Here is a 16,116-nt window from a genome sequence, read left to right as displayed (position 1 = left end):
CAGGACACGTGCATTCCTTTGTTCCTTAACAACATCATGGGAGAAACACTCTGAAGCAGTAGAAAGGGAAGGTACAACTGACAAGTGCCACAGTTACTGTAGAGTAAGCCTTCATTCTTGATTCTTTGAGTGACTGTCCAAACTGATTCCATTCCTGGTTACTAATAAGTAAATGTCTGTATTGTTGAAAGTGGGAATGACAAGTCCTGTCTAAACAGCAACTGCAGGGCAGCCCTACTAAAACTGGCATCTGATCAGAAGCTTGTATTGGGGAAGAACAACTGGTAATGTATGGATTGAGCTTCCAGGCAGCTGCCCTACATATCTAGACATGAGAAAGTTCAAAGAACAGGAAGCAGGAGTTGCCTGTCCTAGTGGAATGAACTCCAACAGAACGAGGAGGCCAATCTTTCCTGCCCAATTCCTAAGAGACCAACTTGAATAACTTCTGGGAGAACATAAATTGTGCCTTAACTCTGCCAGGCATTAACAGACCATGCCTGTTCAAGGGCTAAACAACCCTGGGATGAGGTTTCTCAGGAATGAGGTGCTCTCTAATTGGGGAATTCTGTTACTGGGCGGGAGGGAAAAATACAGGGATATACAGGTACTGCTGCTTGATAGCCTCATGTAGAGCTGATGAAGTCCAGACTGCTTTAAGGTTTATAAACAATCTCGAATTGCTGAAACTGGTGTTGTCAGGAGGGAAAGTTAGTGCTAAGGTGTCCATTTAGCTTTGTAAGACAGTTTGGTCAAAAGTTTACTGCTTTATAGTAGTGTTTGGAAAAAGAAGCTGAACAGCTAGTTACTTTTAAAAGAAGCCCACTGCAGTCAGCACTAAACTGTTCAGTACAAGAATGTTGAGTCTGAGTGAAGGTTTTGACCATTGTTCTATGCTGAGTAACACAAGTAAAGTGATGGAGATCTGTGAAAAGAGGTTTATTGAATCCAAATACCAAAATGGTCTGGTCCATGCCAGGGCTATTATGGCTACCATGACCACATGTCCTCATCCTGCCACAGTTTCTTTAGGACCCTCAGTGTTACTGGCAACTGCTGGGAATAAATACATCAGGTCCGGGACTAACAGAGGTGCTCTTAGGCAAGCGTGATGCTGACTGTTAAGATTTATCATCACTTGGAATCTGTCGCACTGACCTGGACTCTAACTAGGCTTCTACAAATGCTAAACATTGAGTCAGTCAGCTAGTATTTCTCTTCTGACTTTGTTTCCTACCAAGACAAAGGACTTAAATTGTGTGAACCAAGTTGACTGCTAAGATAAAGAACACAACATGGAACAATTATGGAACACACCCTTCCTCAAGACAATCAAGCAGAGTGACCAATCAAGTGTCACACAAAGCACAGATCTTAAACCCTGGTGACTTAGCTTCTGCCATGATCCAATTTCCTTGTATGAGTGTGTGCCTACACCTAAAATAGCAGAAATTCACTAACTAAATTATGGAAAGTATAATATAATTTAGGCCAACAAAGAAAAGGAAATTAAATGTGTTCTCTAATTCTAATTACTAATGCTGTGCTAACACCATACATTAAATAATTAAGTTAAACTAAACTGCATAATGCACAAAGGAAATTAACATTGCCAAAAAGCATAGTCTCATAGCTACAAGCAGTAAAAAGAACCCGAAGGACTATAAGACCTCTTTGCCCTTTATACTCTCAGGTAGGGGAGTGTGAGGACATCAGTGACACAGTGGTGGCTGCAATATAGCCAAGAGTGGAATATTTGTAGAAAAGCACTCAGAAAAGAACTGATGACCAGCACTCCAAAGAAAAAAAAAGCATGTTTCTTACAGAATTTATGCAACAAAACTTTCATATAAAGTGGAGGAAGAGATACACAAGGCATTCACTTGGTTTTTTAATTTCTAAAATTTTTATCACAAGGAGGATTATTTAAGTTATAAAAACCTCCATGACCGTGCATTTTTAGTCAATATATTTACTAAGATAAAACTATTAGTTATTAACATAGTCCACGTCTCCCTCCCCCAACAAAAAAGTATTCTCAGCTATTTTGTGAAGAGAAAGATCTTGATTTCTGAGTTTCTTTGTAGCAGTAAAAGGCATGAAAAGCATCTCTCATTATGAATAAGATGCATGGCAGCCTTTAATGACAGGAGTGAGGAAGAGCATATTGGATTGTTTCTGGATGGAGCCTAGTCAGCTAACATCAGCACAACCAGGCCGCATCTGAGTTCCTTCTTCAATTCACAAAAGGACTGTGTCAGGCTCTGTCTGGGGAGCTGCTACAAAACAAAGCCATGTTCAGAGATAAATACTTACAGCCGTTTTGTCAAGTGGCAGCTGCACTGCACAATGAACTGTCTGAGAGAGTGGCATAAATCCCCTAGGACACAAAACACAACCACCTCCCAAAGCAGAGGGATGTCATGTTACTGGTCCTTTTAGTCTCATGGTAATAGCCACATGTCCATAGTCCTAGAGGCTGTTGCATACTACTGTAACGATACAGTATTGATTTTTTTTTCTATTCTTTTCCTATTACCTCAAACCCTTGACTGATGCAGCAAGGTTTGTAATTAAGCCCCTGTTCCTATAAGGCAGCTACAGGATCTGCATCCCACCCCACAGCAACCTAGGGAAAGCCCTGGTTCACTTGCAGGAGTGGCAGGGGCAGGGAGCATGCCCCTTCCTGACCCAAGGGTGGCTGGGGGCTGTCAAGCCACTGTTGCTGCCCTGGGACTGGATCTGCTCCTCGGGCAGTAGCTGTCAAACACAGTCCCCATTTTGCCCACAGGGGTGAGGAAAGCATGTAACATCTTCCCCACAGGCACCTGTGGGCTGCCTTTCCCCTGCACATGGCATCAACTGGAGACAGCCTTTCTGCCCCGGAGTTAGGGGGAGCAAAGAAGCAACCCCATTTTGCCCTTTGCCTAGAGAGTGCACTTCTGAGGTGGCTCCATAGCTTTCCAGACAGGGAGCTACAATGCCGGTGTGCCCTCATAGCACTATATTTTTTGGTGCTACATACCCTTTATATTTCAAGTATTTGTTCAAGAGGCAAGGATTTCTTGGGATATTTTACCCCAAACATCACAAAAAAATCCTGCTTCTTGTACATTTTCTGGACCACCATGACTACAACATCGCTCCAACCTTACTATGGCTAAGTATAGACATTCAAAAAGCCTGAGGAAGAATAGATCCAATCTATGCAGGTTTCTCCAAGATGTGTAGATTGGATTACTAGTGAATGGGACCCACAGTCGCCCTTCAGTTGAGGAGGGCAAGCATTTGCTTGCAGTAGCCGAAGCCAGAAGGCTTCGCAGTCTGCTAGGCATGGCTGAGGACAGACAAGCCTAGCTGAGGTGGGGCCAACCCCAAGTGGTTGCCCAGCACAAGGCCCCACCCCCGTGTAGTTAGTTGCAGGGATGGGGGAGCCAGCATAGTATCTGCCCCACTCCACTGTGATGGGAGGGGGAAGGGATAAAGAAGAGCCCCTCCCCCATGCAGACCTGGCACCCCAAAGCCAACCGGAACAACTGGGGGGGGGTCTGTGCACTGGGGACTTTTCCCCCACTGCTATCCATGCACAGCTGTGCTGGCTGGCCAGCTGGGTTGCACAGCAACCTTCCCTCCCCCATCAAAAGTTGCTACCTCTGAGTGACAGGGGGTTCTGCCATGGTCCCAGGCTCCCTTCCCCCAGAACTGGGGTCTGCCCAACTGTGGGGGTCCATGTGGCAGGGGCTTTTCACCCACTGCTGTGCCTGCTGGCCGTGCAGCTTGCAGGTAGGGTGGGATTAGCCCACCTCAGCCAGAGCAGATGAGCACAGTCAAGGGAAAGTTAGTGGAGGTTGCAAAGCATTCTCATATGCTGGGGGACTATGACCTAACTTGGGTCGGAAGGGGATGTGAAACCGATCTAACTTAAGCTGATTATATCTGATACTACATCCGTCCAGGTCTATCTTATACTGGGCTCTACCATTTTTAAACTAGTCTATGTACACTAAACTTCTGTTCTGTTACAGGTTTAAACTGGCTTCTGATCCTTATGCCAGTTTATGTGCAATTTCTGTACCTAACTTCCAAGTATTTGTTTAAAAGTATCTAATAACCTTTTTTTTGTCTTCAGATTACGTTGTACTTAGCATTTAAATAACCAGTTTTCTCAGGTTGTATTTCTTTAGCCTTACTGTTAGTTTAAGTGCCCTCTGTGCAGCAAGTGTTCATTTCTGTTCTGATTTTTGGGGTCAGGGAAGATGCGAAACAGGTCAGAGTTGCAAATCTTCAGCAGAAGCTGATTACAGCCATCATCAGTGGGCAGATGAAGCTGATGACATTCTCAAATATTTAGCCATCTTTCCATGCAACATCCTCACTTCAGAGAATAATTGCATTATATTAAAGTGATTCAAACTCCCTCTAAATCATGTTGGTAGTGCTAAAGCAAGTTTCCAACATCACATTAGCCAAAGTATTGTGAAGTATTAGTAGCAAAAAACTAGTGTATGATGAGATGCAAAGAAATCATGGATTATGTGGTCTTTAATCCATACTCTATCCAGTTAGAATGCACAGATTAAAATCTAGTCTCCCTGAAGCTGCCAGTTTTAACTCCTAAGGAGAGGGAGAAAAAACCCTAGGTTAAGGTAGCACAACCAAACTAACAGCAACAGAACTTTAAAGGCTGTAAAAATGTCTATTAACTACTGAACTTTCATTAGAAGCTCTAATAGACAATCGTTGGAGAAAACAGACACAGGGAGACAGAAACTGTTTTTCATTTCATAAGCAATGCTAAAATGAACTCCCATAGGTTACACATGGATTCATATTAGAGATCCTTTTGGGAGCCATGGCTGAAGAACATTTGGCATTATTAGAAGACAGGTTCAACTATTTTAGATGGGAATGTGAAGAAAGATTTAAAACGGAGCTTAATATCTTCCTGCAGCAGGAACAGTTTTACCACAGAAATAATCCTGAATTTTACAGCATGCAGAAAAATACACATCTCTAACACCCTTAAGGTACATCCCAAACTGCATTTCTCTGTCGAAGGGTTCCATAGGGGTGGGAAATAACAAAAATATAAGCAATGATCACGCTGCCAGAAAATTCAAAACTTAAACAGATCTGAACTAATAATAAAAATATTAAAAACAGAGTGACCTGAAGTTCTGACAGGCTGAGTCTGTGCTTAAACACATCAGGTAAAAAAACCAATAAAATAAAAAAGAACAGCTTAAGAGAAATTCCACAGTGTACCAGAGTTTTAAGGATTTTGAGATGGATGTTATGTCTAAATATTTTTGATTTAATCAACTATGAGAAGTAAATACATGATTTCTGTAAACACCTTAGTGTCTAGTCTATTCCTGAATTCCCCCTTTTGTGCAAGGTTAACTGTCATGGAACTCAACATTATCCTTAGCTCACATGGTTCATAGCCACATATTAAAATAAACTTTGTTGCCCAGGTGAGCGATAACTAGCGCATAAATGAATCAATGGACTGAATTACTAAATTAAGTACAAGAACTCCGTGAAATTCTCCAATGTTTACAAGCCTAGCATCTTGAACACCAGCACCAAGCATCAGCTTCTGCACAGCCACAAAGAAAAAAAATGTACAGTGAATTTAAAGCCATAGTGATACACATACACCTTTTTTTTAAAAAAAATGTGTGTAGGACGTACCTAAAATCATGCCATGTGCAAGTCATAAGCATTCATCCTGCAATGACAAGGATGTCAAAGGACGCTACGTAGGAAACCACCCTCATTTTATTGACAGCGTTTATATTCCCTTAGCCAAAGAAGGCAAAGCAAAGGCAGATAAGGTTGGACTGAGCCCTGATTACCTTCTTCCAGTAGCTCCAAAACAAGCTCTGTTAAACATAAATATGTACATTTAGAAAGCATCTGCAACAAGAGTTCTAGATAGTAAATTCTTTATGCACCTTTATGTCCATAAGATATAGATAAATTAACTTGATCTCTTTTCCTTTTGTATTTCATTTTATTCATTCACATATTGATAGCACAGTCACTCTAGAATTATAAACTGAGATGCCTCACAGCCTTGTGGCTTTGTTCAATCAATGAGTGGGAAAAGATGAGTTTTCAAGGAGGTGCATCCTCCACACACACAGTGATTATAAATACTGAACAGAAAAAAGAGGCAGTACAAAGGATCATAGAACAGCTTAGAATCATGTTTGCTTTGTTTTTTCATTTTTTCCCTCAAAAAACTTTGACTAGGCTCACAACTTTATTGTTAACAATCTTTCCCTTATGCTAGATTCAACCACTAACCTCAAAAATGTCATTTCAAGCAAAGATGTTTGGTAAGCTTTGGGATATTATGAAGCAGGAATAAGGATGCGTCAGAAAGGAGAACAGAATCTTGTACGAACATAAGCTTACCTTCTTCTGAAGAACATTGACCTTGCGTTCTTTCACATCCAGCATATCCTTGAGATCATGAATTTCTCCTGCTTGAGTGCCTTTCTCCTCAGCTATCTCCTGAATCTGCTTTGTCTTCTTATTCAGCATGGTCTCCTTTTCCTCCAGACGTAACCGGAGTGCATCCACCTGAGTTGGCACATGCAGAAATATGGTGAGTAGGGAAGCAGAAAGCTGTTAGACAAGATACATATGCCACTAGAAAGTAAGTGCCATTAAACCCCAGATAACCCCAGGTAATTAATCTCCTCTCCCATTAAGACTGTGAAATACAACAGCTTTAGCAAAGAGGTTACTATTTAAGAATCATTTGTCAAGACCAGTTGCCTATATAAACACTGATGTTTAAACACCAAAAATAACCACAGACTTTAAAACCCAAACTGTATATATTGCTACTGCTCCTTTTATAAACATCTTAGGCTATTCAATGAAAACAAGTGAACTGTGCTCCCCATAAAGCAGTAACTTGAGCAATATTTTTTCAGGGTAGGGAAAACTGACCAACAACTCCAATTTCAAAAGTTCTATGATACCGGAATAATATAAATAAAATCAGAATATCAACCAACTGCCCAACTAAATAGATATTTGGGAAAACCACTTCTAATGAAATCAACACAGTAAAAAAAAATACAAGCAGCCAGGAGACAAGATTTTCTAGCTTGAAATATACCTTTGGTTCATCATATCTGGTATCCTGCAACAATGATAGTGGTCAATACCAAATACTTCAGAGCAGCACAGGAATTAAAAAAAAAATATATAGCAAACAAAAATAACCAAGTAACTTTTTTCTTCTTCTCTTCTTTCTTTTTTTTTTTCCTAAACAATATATGAATAACAATGATTCTCTATGAAATCATGTCCCCAGCCAGCATAATTGAACAACATTTTCTGTACATGCTGATCAGCCCGATGCCATGAGATATGACAGTGTAGTATTTGACTAATTCCAAGTAAATCCCGTAAGTTACCTCTCCACTCAGTAATATGAAGCATTTCTTTCACCACATGCTTCAAGAACAGGTTTTCTAATTTTACCAGACATGAACCTGACTTCATAGTCTTATATTAAGTCTGCTTTGATGTGGGATATGAAGTGTTTGTATAGTTTCTGCTGAGTAACAGAGATTCTCTTAAAATTAAGAAAGCTTTCCTTCCTTCTGAAATATAGCTAACATGGAATTATACCAAAGCATCTTGTAACAGTATTAATATTCTGTTGAATGATCAGTTATCTACAGATATAATATACTGTATTAGCCCATAAGAAATAAAAGCATAAATCTGTGCAGGTCTACACATGACAAGGGAAACAATCTTCTAGTTATCCGAAGATGGCTAAAAGCATTTCTGTCTTAAACAACAGCTGAAATGCAACAGATGAGCAGAGTCTACTAGGACTCTATCACCATACACCAAGGGTGTCAAACATATGGCCCCAGGTCAGATCCAGTCCATTGTGCTGTATGATCTGGCCTGTGAGTCACTGGACTGGCCCAAGCCTTGTGCACTGCATGCGGGGAATGGGGTTCAAGCTGTGCCCTGGAGTGACCCCCTGTGCTGCCCGCAGCACTGGGTCCAGCCTACATGCTCCGGGCTGAGCAAGCCCTGTGCCAGTCCCTGGGGGTGTGTGCACATTGAACCTTGGAGCCAGTGCATGCTGCACACAGCATATGGACTGGACCTGATGCTGTGGCCATTTCATAGGGTGTTGGTCTTGGTCTGGCCTGCAGACTGGTTCAGGGACACTCATCCGGCCCATGCAGCCAAATGAGTTTGACACCCCTGCTGCATACCATAGCGAACATAAAACAGCTCTCTGAAGATGGAGGCAAACAAAGGTCACGTGGCAGGTCTTAACTGGCTGCAATTAGGTTATATAAACATATTTTGGTATTAGTCAAAGCGAAAACAAAATAAGGGAATTCTGTGCCATCTGCAAATGAACCTGGAAATTACATATTGACGAGTGTCTGTTTTCCCCTTTACTTCTCTCTTGAACCTATTAAAGCTAGAAAGATCTTACAAGGCAAAAAAGAGTGCAAAAAAGTAGGAGAAGGCATCAAAGTTATTTGAATACAAATTCAGTCAGAAGAAAAAGGCCACCACAGAGCAAAGAACAATCTCAAAGGCTATTGTGGAATATGAAATCCGACAACACCAGGCTGCTCAGGATACCAAAAGAAACCCACTGACCCTTATCCACTTGGCATTCAGGCAAAGCTCAAGCCAGCCAGCTTGGCTGCTAATCCTATTTGACAGTATCAGATTTGGTTCCTATTAGCTGAATCCATTACAGGACATCAGTCACGGTGAGTAAGTAGGGTGCTTATTGAATCCTTTGCCACTTTTGAATAGCTCAGACTGACAGACACATGAAGTGAAAAGAAAACTTGGACAACTCCAAAGGGAGAAAGAAATTAAGCAACCTAAGTTAACTGTATTTGAAGCTTTAGGTTTTGCATATCACAGTCAATTCACTTTTATTTCATTCTTCTAACTGAAATTCTTCTCAAATGCTCAAAATTTGCTGTATATAACTCTAACGGAAAACTTTTTGTCTGATCCCAATTACAGGGAGCAGTAAGCTATCCCCAGTGGGGAAAAGAGCAGCCCAAGTCTTTCAAGCAGCACTGTAGTAGTTCATCTCCTGCTGCTACTAGAGTCTCCCTTCTCATGCATATATTATTTAGCTTGCACTCCTAATCTCTCTTTCATTCTTTAAGGCTAGCTTTGGAGTAAGGAAAGAGAGCATGTTGTGCAAGGATACCAGGGAGATGGGCACCAGATAAATGAGAGCTGAAAGAGATACAGCTAGAAAGAGAATATATTTTTATAAGTAAATTTCGCTGGCAGATTAAGATTGGCCTTTGAGATTTAAAAACACTTTTTTATTACTGCTTTTCCTTGTTCCTAGTCCTTGTCCTGCACAGGTTTATCAGATGTTGTATATCAGATACATACCATCCTAAATTTTACAGGCACTTTCATTCATTCTGAAAAGGAAATTAAAAATTGCCCCCACAAGCAATCCCACATGTCCCCAAATGGTTGTGTTAACTTCATATCTCAATTCCAGTGTATTATTTGAGGCACCCTGGGCGCACAAGTCTACTGATGCAAACACTAAGTAAACATACAGTATCTGCAAACAGACATTCACCCACAGAAAGGCCTTCCATTTTCTGATTGATTATTCCCTTTGAACTCTGTATTGGTTTATGGCTTGGATAAATTGAAGCCCTGGTTTTATTTTGCATGAGGTCCATGCTTCAAAAACTACAGAAAACACTTTCAGGAAAATTCCTCAAAGGCTGGCAGGACACATAGTCATCACTCTAACACTGTTCCTGGCAGAAGACTCCATTTCTTTATTCATATCAGCTTAGTTTATGGATGGCATCCACCCATAATGACAAGAATCAAGGTCTGTGGCAGCCAGGTGATGCCAACTTCAACAAAGTGAGTGCAAGTCTTTCTCTGCACAAGGAAATGCCTGTGCAAACAACCACTCAGGTGCTGCCAGCCCTTTCCTGACTTCTGTTCCTTGGGCAGTACTATTTTAACCCAAGGTTAAGTTGCCTACTTGCATACTAATCGTCACTCATATCTTTAATTATATGTCTCTGTTACAGCCTGTAAAATACTCACGGAGATAGGGCTGTGACTGGCCTCTATGCAAGAATGTGCTTGCCAACCTTTCTGCACCCATTATTCATCTTCCTCATTGTACACAAGTATCTCAGACATCAGTTACCAGCGGCCATCTTCAACTTGATATACAAACTCTCTTTCCTGCACACATGCGCAGCAAGTACAAGAGACTCCAGAGCTTTCTCTCAGCTGGATATCACACACTTTCCTCAGATATGTGAACATACACAATCATCACAGAATCCTAGAGAAGCAGGGCAGGAAGGGACCTCCAAAGGTCATGTAGTCCACCCCCTGCCTGAGGCAGCATCATTCCTATGCAAACCATCCCATATAATCCATAATCTAAACTCCACATTAAGACTACCATGAACCCTGACACAACAAAGACATAACACCCTAACCTGCCACAAGCAAAGCAGGTGAAGCATGGCAGCCAAAGTCCTTCTCCAACAAAATGCTCCCAATATATGCTCAAGAGATCCTATGTAGAGGGCCATGTCTGCCCCTACACTACAACACAAGGCAAAAAGGGTGTATCTACATGTGCTATTACTATGCATGAATTAACTCCAGAGTTTATTGCTCTGGAGTTAATTGCTCCTGGGCATGCCACTTGAATGTGCACTGGGGAACAATTAACTTGGGAGCAATATGCTCCAGACTTTATTCATGTGCAGCAAATGGAGCTGGGTCAGAGTAGCCCTGACTGGCAGGGGACCTTGGGGGTCAGCCTGCCAGCCCAGGGCTGCTCCACTGGTTCAATGTGCTGCAGAGGGGCTGGCTGAGACACAAGGGAGCTTCAGTGTGGGGCTAGCCAGCAGGAAACCCCCACACTGAAGCAGCCTCATGTCCCAGCCACCCCTTCAGCATCTACGCGTGCACTGCTGCACTGTGTTTTAAATCCAGTGATGGAGAGCCCACAACTTCCCCACACAGCCTATTCCACTGCCCCACTGTTCTCACAGTGAATATTTTTTTCCAGATATCCAGTCCAAACTTACTTTGCTGTAATTTCAAGCCTTTGGTCCACGTCCTCCTCTCTGCAGCAAGACAAAAAAGAAGTTTTCCTCTTCTTTATGGCAGCCCTTCAACTATTTCAAGGCTGCTATCATATCCCCTTAAACACCTTTCATGGCTAGTTCCATCAACCTCACCTTGTATGACTTGCTTTCCAAGCCCTTGATCATCTTTGCTGCCTGCCCCTGGGGCCTCTCTAACTTCTCCACATCCTTTTTAAAATACAGAGCCCAGAAATGAACACAGTACTCCAGATGAGGCCTAACCAGTGCTGAGTAGAGAGGCACTGTCACCTCCTGTGTCGTGCACCTAATGCTTGCACCACATCGCCTTTTTGTGCAGCTGTATCACACTGCAGACTCATACTAAGTTTGTAATTAACCAAGACTCCTACATCCTTTTCCTTAGTGCTCCCATCCAGCCAGGTGTCACCCATTTTATATTTGTGTTTTTGATTATTCCCTCCTGAGGTGTATCATTTTACATTTGTTTTTACTGAACTTCATTCCTTAGCTTTAGCCCAGCTTTCCAATCTGTTGAGATCCTTCTGAATTGCACTTGCATCCTCCAACATATTCACAATCCTTCCCAGTTTTGTAACTGCTTAACTTTATTTTTACTTTTTTGAAATGTTTATTACAAAAATATTAAAAACAAATAAAAATGCAACGGTATCTGGCCCTTCCAGAGGCTGAGCATAAAACACTTATCATCTAGAAAAAAATACCATATTACGAAACTGAAATCCCTTCCCCCTCCATGGGGTTATTCACGAAAGACCAGCTGTTCATCTTCCACCTTGCAGAGTGCCCCCTCAATGGCCCATCAGAACACAATCTGTTGAAGATTAATACTTTTTGCAACTTTTTCTGGTTATTGTTCAAGCCAGTACCCAATAAGATAAGATGTGTTTTGGGTAACTACTAGGTTTTTCCTTACAAAGCTCTCCAATGATAGAATCCAGGGTTGCATGTCTCAGTATGCTACTATGTATGATCAAAAACTAAACACACAAGAACTCAGATTCTGAAATTTCTTCTGGCTCAAACTGGAATACATATAGTTCAACTAATGCTTGCAAGTCTGTGTTTACAATGTCTTCTGGTGGGAGAGAATAGGACTCCAATAATCACATGAAGAGATAAAACATTTAAATAAGCATGTTAAAGTTTTTTTTTCCCTCTGGGAATCTTTAGTCAAGCTAGAGGCTTTACTTTGAAAATATTACCAATCTATAATTTTGGGGAAAATTTATATAATATTCTGACATGTTTTAGGTACTTCAGAACTCTCCCTGCATGTTACTTGGACTCTGGCTTGTAAGTATTTTGGTGCTTTTGAAACATTTACCCGGCCTTTAAGTAATGATCTGTAACTCTCTGTGACAGTGATGTACTGTAATCATGTTTAAGGACCTGTCCATGATGTCTTATACCAGAAATCGAGTCCCACTGAGAAACTGAGTTACCCAGTATTTAATGATTCCTCTTCGCACTTTCCCAAACTGTGTATTACTCATTCTTCATTAGGGGTTAACATTCATGTGTTCTTGTCTAGAGGGCCGTCCCTAGTGGGGAGTAAGTGGGGCAGCTGCCCTGGGCCCCGCAGATAGTGCCATACAAACCCTGCCATGGCCACTGCACGCTGCCAGTTCTGCCACACACACACTGATATGCCCTGGGCCTTGTACACTCTTAGGATCAGCTCTGCTTGTCTACACTAATATACAGAGTCCAAACATGATTAAGGAATCCACAAAAGGAGATACAGATCTGTATTAGGCATCTAATATCAAATACTTCTTTTATTCTACAGGAAACAAGGTATATGAGAAACCATATTTTAAACCAGCTGCTGAAGTGGTCTGGTTAAACTGAATTGCTCTCAACTAAAACATATTTAAACAGATATCCTCTTAAAGAAAGCCCTGACTAGCATACAGAGGGGTCAACATGCAGTACTGTGCTTGACAACTAATTCTGGATGCAACAGTAATTTACACACTGTAGTTCTTTAATTTAGACAAAGATTTTCTCATAAACAACTGTGCTAGAAATCAACCCTGAGGACTTGTATCCTTTCCTGCTGCATGCTATAAAAGTACTTAATGGGCAGAGAAGCCACGTTTTCCTGCAAAAGTGCATGGATATAGCACTGAAATACATTACAAAACCTTGATGTGGACAAGACCCTTGAAGACCTGAGTGCTCATTTAACACATTCAATGTAAATAATACACCTTGTGGGAATTAGGTTCATTCTTCTGTTGAATATGAATCTCATCACTTGCCATATGAAGTAGGTCCAGGTCACAGAATCATGCCAACTTGGACAGTGTGTAAAAATAAAGCAGAATATTTCAACAGATTGAACTAACCTGCTTTGAAGCCACATACCTGCCAGCACTGATCCAAGCAAAAGGACTCAGTAGGACATAATAAAAACATTATATGGATGGAGTCTTTTAACTCCAAAACAAATATTGATTTATTTTTGCTTTATTTACAAAGAGATTGTAAATTTACAGAACTATTTATAAAGGTTCCTTTACAAACGGAAAAAGTAACCACAATATCCTCTCCACCCACTAGCCCTCAACATAAACAACTCCCAAATAGGACACTGTGCCTTGTAGTTTCAATATGGCAGGTGTCAAGTCTAATTTCTAGGATACTAAGTCCTGTACCCTGTGTCCATCCCTCCACTTAACTGTTTTTAATGGAAGAATGAAAGACAGAGGAGAAAGCCATTTTCCTCAAAATGTTAATGTATTTTAAAGTATTTCTAACTTATGAAAATTTTACTAAGTGTTGGTTTTAATGCACATAAGCTAGAAATAATTTAATAATACACTTAGATGAACAGTTTACTATGTCTTCATTTCCATTTAGTTCCCTATAGTTAACGAGTTAAATTTCTTCATTTGTTAGCAGCATTACCCATTAGGGCTACAAAGCATTTTGTGCTCAGGTACTGGTGGATCATGATATTCTGTCTCATTTTAATTTGAACCATAAACTACATTGGCTGCTCACTACCTTAAAAAAAGCAGCCAAGTTAACTAAATCTACTCCTAAAATACTGTTCATACTTTTAAAAATACTTTTAAGACAAGTCACTTCCCACTTCTGGGTTTAATAGAAACCTATCAAATTAATGCTTATGTAGCAGGACATGGCAATGACTCTCTTACTTTCACCAAGTCTAACTTATCTCTGCTCCAGACTTTTCTGAACAGTAACAAAATTAACTTCTGGACCAATAACAGTGCATGTTAAAACTGAGACTATAGTACTCTCTAATCCTAAGAAGAGCTGCTTTTGGCCTCTTTCCTCCTCTTTTCCTCACATTACTGATCTCTCTCTTTCACTAACATGAATTCAGTAAGTTGCAGTTGCTAGGTTCACTGCCAAGAGACTTAAGTCCTCTTTTCATCTACAGAAAAGATAGACTTCAGTAGCATCTCAGGCATAAAAAAAAAAAATTAGGCCCATCTTTCATTGTCACTATAGTTGTCATGCAGTAGCCCCAAAAATCTTGAACGGATTAAAAATATCTTTGGTCACACAATGTAGATCTAGAGAAACTAGAGAACCTGGACCTTTTCAGCCTCCGCAAGAGAAGGTTGAGAGGCGACCTTGTGGCTGCCTATAAGTTCATCACAGGGGCACAGAAGGGAATTGGTGAGGTTTTATTCACCAAGGCGCCCCCGGGTGTTACAAGAAATAATGGCCACAAGCTAGCAGAAAGCAGATTTAGATTGGACATTAGGAAGAACTTCACAGTTCGAGTGGCCAAGGTCAGGAACGGGCTCCCAAGAGAGGTGGTGCTCTCCCCTACCCTGGGGGTCTTCAAGAGGAGGTTGGATATGCATCTAGCTGGGGTCATCTAGACCCAGCACTCTTTCCTGCCTATGCAGGGGGTCGGACTCGATGATCTATTGAGGTCCCTTCCGACCCTAACATCTATGAATCTATGAATGTAAAGTGCTAAAAAACAGTATATAGAAAACATAATAGTCCTCCTCTCTCCAAAGTTCCAGAAAAAAGAAAAGTACTTCTGGTTTAGAGGAAGATTCACATTTGTTCTTGCACTATACAATGATGTTATGTGGATGTCCAATTTTAATATTCTCTAAGGCAATTATTCCCAAAGCTTTATATAATTAAATATTACAAGTTAGAAAACTTAATATAATCATCATTCTAAAATGCAAAATTATTGGTGCTTTTTGGCTAAGACAGAAAAATATTCATTCGACTACTCTTCTAAATCAGTATGAATAAAAAATGCTTTAGAAAACAATTATATTTGAAATCATTTTAGAGGAGCCTGATCTTATTATATCCTATTAAAATAATTTTAAAATATACTCCAAATTATTAAAAATTATTTAAAATATACTCCAACGAGGACCTTTTCTGAAATTTCACTGCTTCAGCACTTATGTCCCATTGACTTTAGTGGGAGTTGGATACTTAATCTGAACTTTTAGAAATCCTACTATGCACTTTTCTTAATCCACAAGTGCCTGAAACTTCTGAGACCAACTACATAGCTGGAAAATTGCTCTTTGCAAGCTTTTTGGGTACCTAAAGAAGTGTGTTTGTATCTGAAAGCTTGCAAAACACAACTATTTAGTCTAATACAAGATATCACATTTACCCAAAGAACCTTGCCTGCCTATGTCATTAGATCAACACAGCTACAACCAACGCCCCCTAAAGCGTCTGAGATTCTGTTTACCAAATAAAATTTTATTTTGCAGTTTTAAATGCAAGATATGTTTTGATAAAGTAACTTTTCCCCCCTTTTTATACTAATGATATTATGGAAACAAAAATATTTTTAAATGTTTTAAATTAATGTCAATGAATTTCAAATTTCATCTAAATGTAGTTTGATATGTTTGCTAAATGATTTTTTTGTTTGTGATATCAAAATGAGTCATTCACCATTTTCTAACATAAT

At 40.4% G+C, this 16,116-nt stretch overlaps 1 protein-coding gene across 9 annotated transcripts in view; it reads right to left on the bottom strand.

The window, feature by feature from the left end:
- The window catches only part of ERC1 (ELKS/RAB6-interacting/CAST family member 1), a 490,045-nt gene that overhangs the window by 322,528 nt on the left and 151,401 nt on the right, over window positions 1–16,116 (bottom strand). For all 9 annotated transcript variants that reach the window (XM_059726510.1, XM_059726512.1, XM_059726507.1 and 6 more), the window contains one exon: window positions 6,427–6,594. In XM_059726510.1, the coding sequence (XP_059582493.1) occupies window positions 6,427–6,594 (168 nt within the window). The remainder of the gene's footprint in view (window positions 1–6,426; window positions 6,595–16,116) is intronic.

The sequence above is a fragment of the Alligator mississippiensis genome, chromosome 4 (assembly GCF_030867095.1).
Source record: "Alligator mississippiensis isolate rAllMis1 chromosome 4, rAllMis1, whole genome shotgun sequence".
Taxonomy (NCBI): domain Eukaryota; kingdom Metazoa; phylum Chordata; order Crocodylia; family Alligatoridae; genus Alligator; species Alligator mississippiensis.
Note: the sequence above shows the minus strand (reverse complement) of the source record. Positions and strands in the feature narration are given on the sequence as shown.